Source organism: Haemaphysalis longicornis, unplaced genomic scaffold, assembly GCF_048455015.1.
Source record: "Haemaphysalis longicornis isolate Haplotype H1 unplaced genomic scaffold, Haemaphysalis longicornis Haplotype H1 scaffold_12, whole genome shotgun sequence".
In the NCBI taxonomy this organism is placed as follows: domain Eukaryota; kingdom Metazoa; phylum Arthropoda; class Arachnida; order Ixodida; family Ixodidae; genus Haemaphysalis; species Haemaphysalis longicornis.
In genome coordinates, this window is record NW_027526225.1 from 118,218,250 (window position 1) to 118,236,288 (window position 18,039).

The window sequence follows — 18,039 nt, forward strand, 5'->3', positions numbered from 1 at the left end:
GTGCACCACCGCAGATGGGGTATTATAGCAGTGAAGCCGGCTTTAAGCCTGTTCGAGTGTGAGCCCGAGGGGCATATGCGTATGCGCATCCCTTACTGTACCATTTTAAAGGTGATAGTCTTTTAAATGCAGAGCATTTCAGTAACTCACGATGTCACCCGCGTTGACGTCCGTAGTCGTAGTCCGCACGCTCACTGCGCATGCGCGTCGAGTCGAGGCGATAGCGAACACTCTCTCGCGAGGGGCATTGGATTGGATTCGAACACTCTCTCGCGAGGGGCATTGGATTGGATTGGCTTGGCTTGGCTTGGATTGGATTAAAGTGGATTGTGTTGGATTGTGTTGCGTCATAGCCGCGGCAGACGCGCTGGGGCCGGCGCATGTGCAGTACTCTCTCTTCCGCGGTTTCCTCTCCTTCGGGCGCGCTGCGCATATAACCGGTGTGCCGTTCTCCGGCGAAGCAGCATCCGCGCTTGGCTCAAACACCTAGAGTCCACGCCGCTTTACAAGTACGCCAACGTCGTCGACTGGGACCGGCTTACGCAGTCCCCTCAACGTATATAAGCGGCGGAGCGCGTGTTCGGAATTCAGTCAAGGGCGTCTTTGCTTGGCTTTCGCTTGACGTGACGCTTTGCTTGACTCGAGTAGATACGACGCATTTACTCGAGTTCCCCCCGCGGGAAGATGCGGGCGGATTTTCTTGGGCTACTAAAACACGAAAGACGATGCTGCTTGCACTAGAAGCGCAAGGCTAGAAAAACAGTGGAGCTGGTGGTCGACCGGGTAAACTTGGCTTTACCCCTCAACACGTAACCTAGCCTCACAAGAACTTCGCAAAGCCTAACCAAACTTAGCAAAGTCTAGTAGAACTTATCACAGCCGGAAGAAGCTAGGTCGGCCCCCTGCTCCGCTGTTTCTCCAGCCTTGCACCAGTAGTGCAAACTGCGTCATTTTTTTGTAGTATTTATTCTTGCCACTGTTTCTTCCGTGTTTTTAAACGTTTACTTTTAATTAGAAAGAACCTGCTGCTGTCAATTAAGTACTTACACTTCGTATAACATATGCCTCATGAATTATTTTTCCTGAACAATATTTGTTGGTACGCATAATGCATGCTACCAGTTTCAGAAGTTTGCAATGGTCTTGGGTACATGTATATCTTCAATGAACCACTATTTCAACCAGGGCTGTAGCCAGGAACTTTTGCGAGGGGGGTGGGGGGTATTGCTTAACCGAAAGGAGGATTTTGCCCAAATGGAACACTAATTATCGCCTCGCAAAATTTTGCAGGGGGTTCAAACACTCCAACCCCCCATCTGGCTACGACCCTGCTGTCAACTTTTGGCAGAGCGGCTGAATCGGGTGACAGATCGATCAAAATTTTTGCGGTTAGGTATCCCGAGAGAGGCAATCATCCTTAATGAAACATTTCACCCTCTTCTGAAGCGAATCGAGCCTTTTTGTTTAGGATGTTCCAGGTGACTTCGCCACTGTGAGGTGAGCATTACTCCAAAATTGGCGACTCGCTCTCCAGTAGGCGACAATCGATTTATGCGGTTATGCCTTCCAACCAATTGTATATCGAGTCCCGCATATAATGGACCTTTTTCCAGTACCGGTCCCCCTAGCGGCTGCCACGGCGAACCTAAATTGGCTGTAAGGCATTCCCCCAAAAATGTTTGGCTTTCGGGGAACCCGAGCACGAAATATCCTGGTCCTCCAGTGCTTCCCGCACCCACCCGTCACACGTGCCTGACGGTGCCTCTCACATTAATGTCACGGTAACTGGCGCACGCTCGAGTGACTAATCTGGAATAGCCTAAACACCCCTTTTCCTTCACTTCTTTTTTTTTCATTTTCGTTGCTCCCTCACTGGTAGCCACGTGCTCGCAGCGTGGTCAGCCTGAAACATTTTAGATGCGAAGCATCTCATAGTCGGGGCTATGTCCCTCCCTTGTCGTTGTCGTTGTTGCGCCGTCCACACCCCCACTGCGCATGCTCGGCTTGCTGAACGCCCGGTGGTGTCTTACCCTTCAATGGCTCCTGGAGCGACAGTGTTGGCGGTGTCTTCCTGGGCCGGCACGAGACGAGCACGCTTCACGCGCCTTCGACGTTTCATCGTCGTCGGCGGCGGCGTGCGTCGGCGAGTCTCGGCGGGCTGTGATTACAAGCAGCCCACAACCATCCGGGGAATGTGCATCGACCTCATCTTCAGCAACTTTAGGGTTCATCCACTGCAACAGCCCTTGACTTTACATTTCACAGACCATAAGGCGGTCATAATCAAAGCGAAACGCCAACCACAGCTCGACGTCACCTACGTTGAACATGATGATGATAATGCTTAAATAAAGACAAACTCGTACCACGTACAACGTCTCTCTCTCTCTCTCTCTCTCTCTCTCTCTCTCTCTCTCTCTCTCTCTCTCTCTCTCTCTCTCTCTCTCTCTCTCTCTCTCTCTTTAATGCGTCTCCACTCTAACACCCCCCCCCCCCCTCCAATAAAATTACACCATCTTCCCGTAGGGTAACCCTGAGTAGTATGCGAAACAGCCATGGGGTCAACGCAATTTCCCATTTCGTAGTTCCGGTAAGTGGAAAGTGTGGTAATTACCATGAAAACCGAACGGTAAATATAACGGTAGCTACGTACCCCAACCTCACGGAAACGACGAACTGAAAGCTAATGGGCACTTGAATCGGCCCCATGCCTGCTTCGCATACTACTCAGGATTCCCCTATGGGAAGATGGTGTAATTTTTTTCCACTTTCCTTCGAAAGCCTTTCTTGTGTGCACGTATGAACGCACTGCGAACTGCCCGAAAAGTGGAAATAAAAAATGGCAGCATTTCCACTCCGTGGATGATGGCGAGGGTGCGGAGTACGGGGATTCGAAATGACATCGAAGTCGCAACCCGAGTGACATCCGATTTGCGCCCCGACCGTCATTCGATTTGAGCCGTAAGTTGCTACCTTGGTTATTCCCTAAATGAAACTGCAACTCACGGGTCAAATCGAATTTCGCTTGATGGTGGTGTGCGCACGGATGCACGCGGACGGACATTGGGAAGTCCTAAGGTTCTTCGTACGGTTAATGGCGAGGGAGTAAGCCGTTTGACTCTCGGGTACGAACTCACGGTCGTAGCCCAATGGTAAGACGACTGACACTAACTATGTCTGGTCTACCAGACACAGGCTCGAATCCTGCCAGTGCCTGTGTGATTTTTTGCCATTGTAAATGCCATGCGCACGGACGCAGACGGACATTGTGATGTCCTAAGGTACTCCGCACCTAAAACGCGCAGCCCTAGCAGGCATACCCGCTCCCCAAGCAGCAAGCTGAGGGGGCGCCCTTTTGTTTATTCAGCCCGAGGCTACTGCCAAGAATGGCGGACCGGCAGCCCGCGCATGCGCAGATCGCTAATGGAAAAAGGTCCATTCGCGCACTTGTATGAAAGCGTTCAACTGTCAATTGAAGGCTGCCGTGCAGCACAGACGTTAAACAAAATGGACGACAAAACTGACAATGTAGCCAATAAAATGCGAAGTGCGAAGTTCTTATTCTTAAGCTTAAGTAATTTAAAGGGACACTAAAATGTAAAAGCAGGTTGGCCTATATCGGTAGAGAACTGGCATATGTAAGTGTACTTCTCGCAGCAGCAGACGTTATAACACAGAAAGTGCCCAAACGCACACAAACAGGATTAGCCCTTCCGTGTACTTACTCGCGCTACATTTGGTGACATCATGACTTGAAAAGTCAAACGCAGGAAGGGACGAGCAAAGATAAAATAAGTGTGGGCGACAACTTTTGCTGAGCCACGTGCGTCTTAAGACGCACAATATAACCTGGGCTAGCAAACATTTTAGAATAGGCTGTGTCAGTTCCAGTCTTTGTTTCAGTTTTGATTTTGTTTAAATGTTTCGCCTCGCGCGCAATTAAGCGCAATCAAAAGATGCGTCCGTGTGGGTGAACGCGAGAGCCTATACTGTACGTATTTTCCGCTAGCACGCATATGTGTAACAGTGAGAGGAAAAGTCGGGGGTTATTCGGAGGAGGTGCGATCGGCTTGAAACTGCATTCAGCAATTGCACGTTTATATTATGCAGGGTGTCCTAGCCATCATGCACCGAGACTTAAGACAGTATAATTTTCGTGGAAAGAGTGTTACGTTTGTGTTTCTTTAGTAATGTTTGTTTTTTTCTGTTTAAGTTGAGTAACTTTCTGAATTACACGTCTTTCTTGTCGTGTTTTCACTTTTGATTGAACTGTTTGGCTCTACTAAATGTGCATGTCACGTTTTTTTTTTTCAATTTTATCGGCTGATTTGTAAATTAATGCGGTAAAGTGTTAGTGAATGGTATGTTTGTGTGTATTTTTTATTTCTTTTGCGATAGCGTTTTCTTTCTTTATGGGCTTCGAAAATTTTGCTAGCTATGTTGTTCCTTTACTGCGTGATATAGGGAAATATTGTATATATTTTTTTTCTTTTCGTTTGATTTTGTGATGTGTGCTGCTCCCGGCTTCGGTGCAAGTTACTTTGGGAGGAATGGCCTCGTCAGGCTGTGCCCTCTTGCCCTTCTCCTGAGATGTGAATGTACTTTCACCCCTCGTAAACAAATAAGGAGCGCGTGTGGCAGATAAGGCACAAGCTCGGCCGCGATTTTTCTTCTCTATTTTTCTTTATTTCATTCGGGCTAACTCAGAGACAGCCTGTTTGAGGACATTGCATTACGAGGCGGGCGGGAGCACTGTCACGTGGTATTTTTCATATTTCGCGGGGATTCTTTATCACTCAGTATACATATGAGTACGCATTTAGTTCGTCGCTGAAAATACTGCAGTTAGATGGCTTTCGTGGGTACCTACAAATTCCGCATTGACACTTTATAATATTAAGAGTACTACTCAAGTTGGATAATTAATCAATTAAGTCTAATTAACGAAAAGAATACTGTACGCTTCTCTGCAGTAATGCAAACATTATGCACTATTTCTTATCCCGAGCAACGCCATTGCTCTTTTTAAAATATTCGTGCATGATAGCCGGGACACCTTATATACCTGCTCCCAGGTGGCAGCACATCCTTGGAAACATTACCAGGGGCGGGGCTTGATGACTCACTTTGCCGTGGCGCTGCCATAGCAAATGGCGTCAAAAATAATTCTTATTGTCTGCGAATCTCTGTGAAGGATGTAAAAGCCAATGAGTACAAGTGTCAGGAAGATGATCACGATAGAGTAAAGTTGAAACTAGACCCCTGGCTTGTTGGAACTTTGGGACGTGCTCCTTAATGCCACGAAAAAAATTGGAGAAAATTAGAAGGAAGGAAAGGAAGTTTTATTATCTCTAAGCACACAAGGCATCGTTGGCCGTCAAGCGAAAACCCATATAGCTACGAAGCGTCTCATCTTTCAGTTAAAAGAAAAATCCATTCAGCCTTTAAGACAGTTTTGTTCAGTTGCATCTTCATTGAGTATCTTACGTGGTATCTCAGTTCCCAACCAAACAGAAAATACACAACCTATACCAAAGTTATTTTTAGTGAGCTCCTATGGACTAAGAGTAACCACTTTTTGTTACTGCCTGCTGTTATTGTTTTGCTATTGTTGCGTTTGAAGGTTAACCCAAAAAAAGGAACCATTCAAACATGAACATTTCTGGATTTATATTCTGTAGTGCGGTAACTATGGTGAACGTTACTAATGTCAACAGGTCTTGGGCACAATAACATCTCAGGGAGGATGCAGAACAGAATATTTTAATCCAACGGTTTATCGTCGGGCGGTAACCGTTTGGAGAGATACTTTCAAGTGCGCGGTTGGGCTAGTTGGTGCCTAAACATCATTGTTTCAGTGGCGCAAGAGAAGACGCTGAACAGACAGGAGTATACATCGCAGCGATAGATTCTATATTCCGCTGCGTGTATAAAACTGAAATATTAGTAGCTGGTACTGGTTTACTATGCTAGGTTATTTTTTATTATAAGTTATACAGGGAGATGTATTTTTCCGCACTGCTAAGCTTCAAGAAAACCATTAAGATAACATCCATCCTAGGTTTATTTGTAAAAGCTACTATTCCAGTGGCACGATTAAACGGAACCGCAGAAACACCATTAGCACTCTACCATAATATTTCTTTATGGTAGCTTTTGTTGGAGGCAACCAACCATGCGCAGGGAGAGGTAGTGGTCAGTGAACCATCGCCCTTTCGTCTGTTTTTTCTATCAAGCTTAAATGAGCGAAAGTTTCATTAAAATCACCGTGGTTGTTGTTCTGACAATTAAGTCTTTTCAATGAACAAAATTGAATTTTTCTTTGTTCCTTTAAGAGCCTTGCCTGCTAGCTGTGCTGCAGGTGAAAAGGTGTGCTTAGCGGAAAGAAACTGCATAACTCGTAACGCACAACGTGCGAGCTAAGCAAGTTGTTTCTTCTCCTGAACTCTGTCGCAATTCAGAATTTGATGGCTTTAAGTATTTTTGGCACCGTTTCTAGACAAGTATGCCAAGTAACTTTTCTTGCTCCATTCTCGCAGACGCCTACTCAAAGCAGCTCAAGGAAGAGGCAGGGAGGAAAGAGGCACTTCATGGAGTGGAGACCTCAATTCGTGACGTGTACGAAGGTGAGGACTCAGCTGGCGTTGTGACCACCCTTTCCTCGTAAAACTCTCCAAAGCCACGATTAGCACGCTGGTACCCGGAAAGTGCCCGTGAAAGGGCCCGAAAGATTCACGGGGTTGTCATTTTGACACGAAAGTCCGTCTTTCAAGTGAACCAACCCTGAATTCACTATTGCGGTCCCTTTATGGGCCTTGCTTGTTATAACTGCGCTGCGTGACAAAATTTTGATGCAGGGTGAGGAACAAAAAAAAATGAATGACTCGTGCAAAAATAACAACGTGTTGCCCGCGCCAAAGCGCAACACGATTACAGCATGCGAGTGATTACACGATTACACCTCTCCTTCACTCCGAGTTGTTGATTCAGTCGTCCTTGCACTACAAACGACTAGCCTCCTTGTTAGCTCAGTTGGTAGAGCGACTGCTCCGGTTAAGCGGTGGTCCCGGGCTCGAACCCTGGACCAGGACGAATTTTTCTGCAACTTCCAAGTTTCTGAGAAAGCTGTATAGATTTTCTTGGCAGCCGTATGGCTGCATTGAGGTGGATATCAAACTTTCCTTCGAAATGATGCTTATTCTGTGGATCTTTGGCGAATCTCGGCATGAGGTGGCTTGTAGTATTTTTGTGAACCATTGCGGACAAGTGCGCTAACTGATTTTCCTGCGTTGTTCTTCAAGCCCTCTGTCCACAGCCGGAAGAAGTGGCAAGCCGGCAACGAGTCGTTCGAAAACTGGAGAGACTCATTCGTCAGTGGCACAGAGGTGAGAACGCGACTGCTTCCTCAAGCGCTGTTAAAACAATTTTTCCCCTTCGAACCCCCCAAAGCCACGTCTTGGGACTGAAGAGACTGAAAGTTCACGTTAGTTTAGTCACTAGATAGGGAAACTGGTTGCGCATGCTACTTTGGTCGAATGAACTGGATTGTAACTATTATCGAGCAGGACACTGCTTTGACATTTTCTGGCGGTCAAAATAGAAGTTACACGCCGAATAATCTTTCATTTTCAGAATGTGTCGCGTACATATCCAACATTGTAAATATAAAACATGTCCAATATTGTAAATGTAAAACATTACCAACAGTGGTTTGATTCGTGGCCGGGGCGTCTGTTTTGTACCAGACGAGCGAAAACTGAGGACGTGACCAAAACAGTCGCGTGGCCAAGATTGAAACTACGAAAGCGAGGGCGAACATAGAACTACTGTTCTTGATACCAGCTTGTCCAGTACCCCGGTGGGACCCGCCGTGGTGGCTCAGTGGCTAAGGCGTTGCGCTGCTGAGCACGAGGTCGCGGGTTCGATTCCCGGCCGCGGCGGCCGCTTTTCTGATGGAGGTGAAAAGCAAAAATGCCCGTGTGTACGAGATTTCGGCGCACGTTAAGATCCCGAGGTGGTCAAAATTAATCCGGAGCCCTCCACTACGGCGCGCCTCATCGCCTGCGTTGCGTCGGCGCGTTACACCCTACAATCAATCAGTACCCTGGTGGGGCAACTGCACTCGTGTTCTTTAACTGATAAAAGAAATAAAAGGAATTCTGAACAGTTAGTTCTTTGTAAGGGCAATATAGAAGTTACCTTTGGTGTTCAGAATTGCACTGCTGCATGTACCACAGAGTGTTTCGTGAAACATGACGCAATCTCTGCATGCAAATGCAGATGCCAGGTTGACTCTCTTTGGCTCATCCTGTAATGGCTTTGGATTCGTTGGGAGTGACCTCGACGCCTGCCTGACCTTTGGCAGGAGCAAAGACGGCAAGGTGAGTAGACAGAAACGCTAGCTTCCCACAGTCTTTTATGCGCAATGGAGGGACCATAGCATGATAAAGGCATTTCCTCCCAGGACATCAATCACAAGAAGATGCTGAAGGCGGTTGCCAAAAAGTTGGGCAAACGTTCCAAAGTCCTAGAGAACGTCACTGCCCTGACCAGACCCAGGGTACCAATCATCAAGTGTCTGCACGTTCCCAGTGGCCTGGATGTCGACATCTGCGTGCACAACACTCTGGTGAGCACTGCATCAAGACTTCCTCATATTGCTGATGCGTCACTTGTTGTCTCACAGCTTGGTAGTACGCAAAGTGGTTCTCTTAAAAAAGCACAGTCAAATCTTGAAGCATGAGTTCATCTTAAGATGGAGGCCTGCTAAACGTACAGCCAAGAGAGTTGTAAAAGTAACGGAATAATCAGGACACGCTTTCCAGTGTACGAATTATGTTACGTGTCTTGGCCAATTTACGTGCGTGTAATCATTCTCGTTGACTTCATGGAATTGACTGCGAGCGTGTTATTCATCCATGAAGGCAGGAGTTCGACGGCTTTACTTCAGTGCGAGGCTAAGCTGCAAACTTTTTGGTTGCTGTTTGTAATTTTGGGGACTACATCGTTGCACTTCTGTCTCGGCTTAATGCATTGTGCAGTAAATCTTAGACTATGCTACTTTTGTCTGGCTGAAAGCAAATTTGAGCTTGCAGCTGCAATGTTCTCGTGCCCAACGCTCTAAATATTCTGACTGAGCAACCTGCACTAGTGGGCAAAGTCTTTGAGTAAAGGCACGCAGACTACAAAAACAATAGCGTCTTGCTCGTTTTGGTAGTTGTATTGACGAAAACTGGTTGAGTCACTCGTAGATTTCTTTTTTTTTTTTTTCGCTTCTTGTTTCCAGGCACTGCAGAACACAAGACTTCTCAAGGCGTATGGAGACATTGACATCAGGGTTCGGCAACTTGGCTACTATCTCAAGTATCTTGCCAAGGTGGGTATCTCGGCGTGAAATTACTGTCAAAGCAACGAGTCCCAGTGCAAGACCCCAAATCACTTAGTGATACAAAGCTATGCCTGGTATAACTGCTGATTAGCCCCTAACAAACGATGCTGAGCGAAGCATCTTGTTTTTTTTTTGTATGACCCTACATATCTTCGCGGCGACACAGACATGTTAGCTTCCTGTTGCTTTGCTCCAGAGTTATTTAACTGTAGTCAAGCTGGGAAGTTTTGTGATCGAAGCACACTGGCTGGAAATGTGAGTTGTAACGTGGAGTATTTTTCTTAATTGTGCACTGGTCTGGTAACGTGATCAGAGATTGGGAGGTGCCTATAAGTTGAACTGCGTCGTAGGATTGCTAAGGAATCCCCACGACTTTCCAGACGAAAGGCATTGGCGACGCATCCAAGGGTGGCCTGTCGTCGTACGCCTACCTTCTCATGGCAGTGTTCTACCTGCAGCAGTGCCGGCCCCCCGTCGTTCCAGTGCTACAGGAGGTAAGCTCTGATCAATCTCTCAGATGCCAGATAAGCATAGCAGAATTTTCTACTGGAATCCAGTTAGTATATTCGGAGAAAATTTAGCTGCCTCTTAATACCTGATACAATGCTAATACCTGATTGCTTATATTATTGAACTTTTCAAAGCATGCCACAAGTAAATTCTTGGGCGAGTGAATACCGAATTTAAAACTGCCCATGGAGTCTTGCAGCCACGTTCCGCTTTGTGCGTATGCTCATGCAGTTGCGAAATTCTGACTGCAGCTATCCAAACTTAAAAAAAGATATCGCAGTTCTTCTCGAGTGCCTGTGCTTTCTTTCAGTGTGGGAAGGCTCCCACTGCCCACCTTCCGCCTAACACCCGCCTTTCATGTGTTGCAGCTGTCCCCAGAGGGGGAGGCCCGACCAGAGGTGCTGGTTGAGGGTTGGAACACATGGTTCTTTGACGACATCAGCCGCCTGGTAAGCATTTGCATAGCCTGTAGCAGAGACGAGATCGAGAGGACAGATCGTAGTCGTCTCGTTGTTCACGGTAAATGAAAAAAAAAATTTGAGGCCTAGGTATTGTCAAGACCAGGACAATATTTACCAGCGTCAGCCATCTCGGTGGAAAGAAAGGAAATGTGTGTAGAGGTAAATGAGCTTTCGAGGGATAACAATGGGAGGGATGCCAATCCAGTTGAAATTTAGACTGCAACATAGTTTTCCCCCTACCATTTTTACCACAGGATATGGCTTGATAACGTTCAAGCGATGGCGCAATGTCACCGCTACTGCACAAAGCCACTCGTGGCCTTCACCTCTGATTCATGCCGATTTTTCTTGTTTTATTTCAATATAGAAATTTGTTAATTGCCTTACTGCCACAAATTAACAGACAGCTTCTCAGGCACAATCTTTCCTGCAACTAGCCGCCAGCTGCATGCGGCCGACCAAGGCATGCAGCTTCGTAAAGCGGTCTGCTCATTGTACTAGTGCCCCCTAGTCCATAATTGCACTGAGCGGAGAATGCTATGCAGTATGGGCAGTTTCATGCTAGCTTTGCTCTTTCTACACCAGATGTTAGGGCATGCGCTACTTCTTTGCTTTGCGTCTGCATAGAGGGCACTCAAAAGTTTTTGACACGGAGACAAGAAAGCCACAGGAAGCTAGACTATACTTGCACATACGGTTTTGCTGTAAAAAAACAACTAACCCCCTTTAACTTTGTAGATAATCCTACTTCAATATTTGTGAACCCGTTTTAGAGCTTTATCCCTTGCCTTATGGGTGCTACATCAACGCATTTTTTTTTTACTCAACGGCGGCCTCCACTTGTCCACGTGTGGGCCACAGTGTTTGAATCTTCAGTTGTGGCAGCTTCCAGGATGGCTTCAGCATTGCAAGAGGGAAGTCAGTCTTGGTTTTTACTTAAACAGCCTAACACGCTTCCGCTCGCTGATTATACCGAGTAACTGTTAATTATTAGTAGCGACTCTGGTTAGCCAGTAGGCGGGAACGGTTTGATGGAAAGGGCAAAAGTCAAGACGGACTGCTTTCTTGCACGATGTGCCACAACATCAACGAGGGCGGCCACAGTAGATCACCTGTAGGACGACCTCCGCTGTGCCGGATGAGGATGCTGGGTTCATGCCCATTTGGGAATCAAATTAATCTGCTTTCTAAGCTGGCCACACCGCTGTCTGGTCCACGAATTGTAACTCGATCTCCCGCTCTTTCCAACGCAGAAACAAGTCTGGACCGGGGTCGGGCAGAACAAGTGGTCAGTTGCGGAGCTGTGGCTTGGTATGCTCCGTTTTTACACGTTTGAGTTTAGCTTCAACGAACATGTAGTGAGCATCCGGCAGAAGGCTCCAATGACCAAGTCGGAAAAGATGTGGACCTGCTGCTCCATTGCTGTCGAAGGTTGGTCACCCTCCTTTTTTTTTTAACGCAGTGTCTAGAGTTACGTCCGACGGAACTCAGAATTTAAAACGAGGGTTACGTCCGACGGAACTTTAAGCCAGTTTCTAAAGCTACGTCCGACGGAATGCAGAATTGAAAACTAGAGTTACGTCCGACGGAACTTTAGGCCAGTTTCTATAGCTACGTCCGGCGGAACCCAGGAATTAAAACTAGAGTGACGTTCAAGGGAAGTTTAAGCCAATGTTTTGAGTTACGTCCGGCGTAACGTAAAGCACACAAAAAAATTTTAGATAACGGCACCAAATACTGTGATGCTCTATATGTGTAATCTGCACTCAACATTATTGAAATGGTCGCTGGTACGACACATGACGTCAAATTCGAAAACACAAAGGTTGCTGCTTTACGGCCAAACTGGTTCGGAATGAGTAAATCAGAGTTACGTCCGACGGAAACCAGAATTTAAAACTATGGTTACGTCCGACGGAACTTTAAGCCAGTCATGTTCGACAGCGCTGGTTCCGCGTCGGTAGAGCAGTCAGGAGCGTGAAATATACGCCCAAACTACACCTGGGTTGATGGAGTTTTCTTTTTTAATTAAAGGATTAAAGGAGTACTAACACGAAATTTTCGTGTTACGTTTTTTTCGCTGCTATGCGTGCCTACCAGCCCACTAATCATAGAATGACAGATTAGACGGTCGAGCGCAGCGTAAACATTCATTTACGGTGTCGTTTATTCGTGCCAGTTTCGGTTTCCACTGAAAAACGCCGAGCGGCCGCCATAGCAGGATGTATCACATGACGTCACCATTCTTGCCGCATCGCTGCCTCTCGGGAAGCGCGCGCGAGCGAGCGAGCGCACGCGCGCGCCCAGACCGGCCGAGGTCTTCGCCGTCCCCGCAGGCCCGGGCAGCATGACGTCAGTCCCAAAACCATGACGTGTACACACGCCCGAGCAGCGCGCGCCAACCACAGCCAGCGCGTCGGCTTTGTCACGGGAGCCCCGACGTCGGCAGTTTGCGGCAAGTAGCACATGATGTCATGTCGGCCCGCTCTGGGCTTTCTCGTGCGGGCGGAGATTAAAATGGATTTTAAATATGTTTCGCTGAACTGTTGCTGTTTAAACTTGCTGGGAGATATCTCCTGATAAAAACGAAGCGTTTTACATAGTTATCACAGCTTTGAAATTTCGTGTCAGTACTTCTTTAAGATTGTTCTGTACTTGTCGTTGTGCACTTCTTTCCATATCCAACCCATGCAAGCAAAGGAGAAGACGGGAAATATCAAAATAGAACCTCCTGCTGTGGGCACAGTGGAAGTTTGTAGCGTCTGCAGTTTGTGCCGAGAACGAATTTACATGGTCAAGTCTTTTAACAAATGTAATGAATAGGTCTGGGCGTCGGTTAAATATTTTAAACCGATTAATCAGCTGGCTTTATGCGCCGAGACCTATTAATTACATTTGTAGCAGACGCTACAAACTGGCACTGCGCCCACTGCACGAGGTTCAATTTGGTTAATTCCCATCTTCTCCTTAGCTGTAATTTTTTTGTGATTTACGTTACGCCGGACGTAACTCAAAACATTGGCCTAAAGTTCCGTCGGACGTAACTCTAGTTTTCAATTCTGGGTTCCGTCGAACGTAACCCTAGAAACTGGCTTAAAGTTCCGTCGGACGTAAGTCTAGTTTTCAATTTTGGGTTCCGTCGGACATAACTCTAGACACTGCTTTTTTCGAATTTCAATGCTTGCAGTCGGTTGACTAATCAGGTACACATGGCGACCATTTTAGAAGTCCCAGGCTGGGAACGATGCATCCTGTAGAGACGATATACGTTCGCCAATACATAGCACTCTCATAGGCTGTCACTTGGCTGCTGATTTAGACCACTCCGAGGAGCCACCTCTCTTCTGATTCTCGTCAAGTTTCTCAGCACAATCGCTGTGTTAATCTAGCACTAAGCATGATTAAAATGCTCAATAAAGGAGGTACAAATCTGCATTACTGAATTATGAGTTATACTTGTGCAAACATATGTAACTTTTCACACTTCTACGTAGACACCAGGAGCATTAAGGTGGCTAGAACCTAACATTAAACTCTGCATTGTCAACCGTAGCACTGTAGGAATGTGTCATGCGAATGAAAAAAAAAAAAACAGCTTTTGGCGTCTTGCACTGCAGTGATGCGTCATGCAATGGGAATCGCTCAAGAGCTCTACTTTAACGCTTAGTTGAAAAATAACACCAAGTCTTCAAAAAAAAAAAAAATTGGGATACTCGGCTTGTATTAGGCGACCGCACATATTCACTCTCCTTGGAAGGCGATGTTCGTCTATATGGCTGACTATATCGCTGCAAGTGCTCACCCCTTGTGTCTAACGTGTGGTTTGCAATCTATTTTCCAGATCCTTTCAAGTTGGACCACAACCTGGGCAAAGGAGTGAATCCAATGAGTAAGTGATCTTAAATTTCGTGCCCGTGCTTTAAAACTGCGTAATAGTTTTTTTCCCTTGCGACACTGGCAAAAAGATGGGAGCGGAGGTTGACCCGCCACTTCAAGGCGTGTGCTTGTTTCCCGTTTTTTTCAGAGAAAGCAGAAATAAGCTGCGCCTTCTCCTGCGGATTGGAGGAGTACTTCAAGGAAATTCACGAGCTTCCTGAAGCTTGGCCCAAAGACGTGGTAAGCCCGCCATCTTGTTCTGAGCTTGCATTATCTTCTTAGTAATTTTAAAAATGTATCGCTGCTATTTCTTTGCATATTTAAATTTTATGTTTTGGGATAAGAAGCTAATAGCCTACCGGAAAATGTGAAACAGTACGACAAAGATTGATCTCGTCAATATTTTTAGCTAAACACTTAGAGGACAACCACAATAAAATTTCACCTCGTACAAATTTGAACATGGAGTGCGCACCATCCAACGAACTCCGACATGACCGGGACGTAATTCCATATCACCAGCTCTTTGAAAACACACTTGCTTCCATTGTATATCTAGGAGCATTTGAACTGCGTACTTTGATTTAGCTTTGTTCTTTCTTCTTTTTCTCTCTTTTTTTCTGTAGTGTTTTGTATATCGCCAGTAAATATTGCTCACCCACTTCCCGCTCTAATGCCGTTAGCCCTGAGAGTTTGAGAAGTAGTATATTAGCGGATGCATGGCTATCCTATCTTGTTTGAAAGCGAAGCGTGCATCCGCTCCACATTTTTGGCTTACAACAATGATTCGAGGTGCTCAGAACAGGTATTTGGGTCCCCATTTTATGCTTCCGCAGAAGACTGCACCTAGATGTTCGAGCTAGCCAAACAAATGGATCATAACACAATTCGCCAGCTCTCTGTCACTCACAATGCTCGACTGCTGCGTCGTAAATTATTTGGAGGTTAACTTAGAGCTTTCAAAACCAAATTTGGTGCTTCGATTTGTGGCTGTTTTTGTTTTACAAGACCAGGAGTCTGCCCTGTATTTTGACGCACCCAATTGTGCTCTGTCCTGCTTACAGGACCATTCGGACTCGTGGCCAGTGACCGACGATGGTCCCAGTTCTTGCGGGTGGGACCCGTGCATTAACGGGTATGGCCCTCACACCGAGGACTGCCCGCAGTCAAAGGCTTCTTGATGTTGGGACGTTGTCGTCCCACCCCTGACAACCCGTTGCTGCATACGGGACCCGAGCTGCTGCTGCGTACCCGAGCCGAGCTCCGTCGCTTCCGACATGCGTGTGGTAGCGTGGTGAAGCGAGCGGCCAGCCAATATTGCAGCCTTGAAGAATACCAGAAGCAGAAGGCAAACTTAACTTGTTTACTTCATGGCGAGAGATGGCCGAAGCCAGACAAGAACAACGCCCCGACGGGCGATGTTACAGTACAGGACTCGAGCACAGTGACAGCATAGATTCACTGCTCAAACAGGAATGAGCTACAGCGCTTGGGGGGTCTTATTTATACCCGAAGCGCTAACGGTCAAACAAGCGTTCCCTCTAGATTGTACACACGACACGATCGGCACAGACACATACAACACTCTTTCCAGAGTTCGTGAGCGGTCGGTAGTAGTGGCGCAAGCTGATTCTGAGAGAGGGGAGAGAGGAGGTCTCCGCAGCGGCTTCCGCGTCCTTCGGACAAGTTGAAGCATGCCTCGTCTGCAAACGCCAAAGTTTGAATCGCGCCGATAGCGAGGTGCCAGCGATCCAGATGTGTGGCAGCTTGTTTGAATCCGTCGGCTGCAAGCGTGAGTCACCGACAGGGAGGCCTGCTCGAAAGGCGCACGTAGTGGAGGCTTCGCCACACAGCCGAGGAGTATTGCACAAAGCCCAAAGCACTGCGGCCCGCTGATTCGTAACAGCTTCTCCGCCGGGGGTCCGAGATCCCGATGGATAAGCGTCTTCAACCATTGTCCGTAGGGATGCTTTCGAAGAGAAGTGCTCGGCAGACGCTCGCTTCCAGGGCTGGGCTGTACGACACCGAGCTGGAGCTTCACCGGGCCGGTCACTGGACGAATAGTGGCTCCCCAAGAACGTCTCTGGCTTGGTCAGGCAATGAGCAGAACAACACAGGAAGACACAACCGCATCGCCGGCAAGTGCGAAGACAAATCCACACTGAAGCTCTACCAGGCTTTTAGTTGCGATAAAATACGTGAATAACTAACTACACTAGTTATATTTTTACCCAGCAGTACTTTAGTCAAGTACACAAACTTGAAAGGTGACATTTCGCGTGATTAGAAATCTCCCACACAAAAATAAATGTAATCGTAAAGGGTGAAGCCTGCTCCAGGAAAAACAATGAAATTGATAAAGTCAGGCGTCTACAGACCATTTCTCGCGCTGAGAGCTGCGATTTTAGCTCTCTTTATTGCCCTGAGTTTTCCTCTTTTTGAATCACACCTTAGGTGCGCCTGTTCTCTGAAATCTGCTGCGACCGGTCAAGAGGACATCGGCTTTCCGAGACGTATCTCGAGCGCGCGGAGAAAACTGATCTACGTTCCACCGCTCGAGCAAGGATGCGCTTTCGTTTTCGGCCGCTCCGAGGTCCGCTGAGACCCGGCGCAAAGAGTGCGTACGGCGCTGCCACACGCAGGCGCGCACAGGAACTCTTCCGGCACATTTTTGTGACACCGTCGGTAAGGGAACACCGCAGGGCGTTTTTGTTCTCTTTGCCGGCTGCCAAGACTAATCTAGGTATGGGCGGCCCGGTCTCAGACGACGGCTCAACCCCAGGCGACACCGAAATGGCTACGTGCTCGGCTGGCCGTTGCTCGACATCGAGTATCTGAGTTGGAGGTGGAACGCTAACTGCTCGCTCAGTTGTGGTGCAGTCATTATGCTTAGCCACACCGTGAAAACCGCTCAGTGTCTCGACTTCGTGCTCTGCCCCAGCGTAGCTCGGTTGTGAACTCCCGTCCGGAGAAACACCTTTCGTTTCAACAGACTCCTGTTGCCTCCTTTCGCAAACGTCATGGTTTAGGCTTTCCCGCGGAACGTCGTTACCCTGAGAACTGCGCGCGTTCGGGTAGGTAGCCGTTTTCAAGGCCTCCCGTGAACTTGAGCACTCCGAAGACGACGCTGACTCATCTCCGCTCACAGTACGGGCCTTACACACAGTGGACTTACGCTGCCCTTGGTCGTGAGCCTCCGGAAATGCCCCATCTTTGCTATCTCTCTGAGTCTCGCCGTTCCTCTCAGAGGTGGCGACACTATTCTTACTTGAGCCCTTCGCAGCGGGCTCAGCTGATTCTTTCCTCGGCAGTTTCTCGAAATTGTACCCTTTGTCGCGTAACAGCTGATCCGACCTGTTCGAGAATAGGTACCTATGTTCCGGAAGAAGTTGTGGGGATACTGCCGCCTGCGTGACAAGTTCACCAAACAGACCTCCGATGCTGACCTTAGCAATCGGAATGCGCACGTTTCGTGCTGCTACGGCCTGCTTCACCCAAACACTCTGTCCCGTCAGCTGATCTGGTTCAACGTACGAAGGGTGGACCATGTCTACCGTCGCCGCGGAGTCGCGAAGAACTCGGCACGGTTTACTGTTGGCCACGAGCTCACGTATGTACGGCTCCAGAAACTGCCTGCTGTCCTCACTCTGATCTAGCACGTGAAAGACGAGTTTTCCCTTCTTGCAACTCGCAGCGAAATGCCCCGTCTCGCCTCAGTTGTAACACGCAGCCTGTTTGCGCGCTTCAAAGGTTTTTTTTCGTCGCTGCTCCTCGGCGTCTGCGCTCTTTTCGTTTTCCCGACCT

General features: G+C 47.7%; 1 protein-coding gene across 1 annotated transcript in view; it reads left to right on the plus strand.

Moving 5' to 3' along the window:
• Nucleotides 1–17,769, plus strand: part of LOC144161817 (terminal uridylyltransferase 7-like) — a 48,568-nt gene extending 30,799 nt beyond the window's left edge. Inside the window, exons 6-16 of the mRNA XM_077692414.1 lie at nucleotides 6,540–6,626; nucleotides 7,302–7,385; nucleotides 8,281–8,381; nucleotides 8,465–8,629; nucleotides 9,287–9,376; nucleotides 9,769–9,882; nucleotides 10,267–10,347; nucleotides 11,613–11,790; nucleotides 14,201–14,248; nucleotides 14,384–14,475; nucleotides 15,300–17,769. Of these exons, the coding sequence (XP_077548540.1) occupies nucleotides 6,540–6,626; nucleotides 7,302–7,385; nucleotides 8,281–8,381; nucleotides 8,465–8,629; nucleotides 9,287–9,376; nucleotides 9,769–9,882; nucleotides 10,267–10,347; nucleotides 11,613–11,790; nucleotides 14,201–14,248; nucleotides 14,384–14,475; nucleotides 15,300–15,416 (1,157 nt within the window). The 3' untranslated portion in view covers nucleotides 15,417–17,769. The remainder of the gene's footprint in view (nucleotides 1–6,539; nucleotides 6,627–7,301; nucleotides 7,386–8,280; nucleotides 8,382–8,464; nucleotides 8,630–9,286; nucleotides 9,377–9,768; nucleotides 9,883–10,266; nucleotides 10,348–11,612; nucleotides 11,791–14,200; nucleotides 14,249–14,383; nucleotides 14,476–15,299) is intronic.
• Nucleotides 17,770–18,039: the final 270 nt, after the last annotated feature.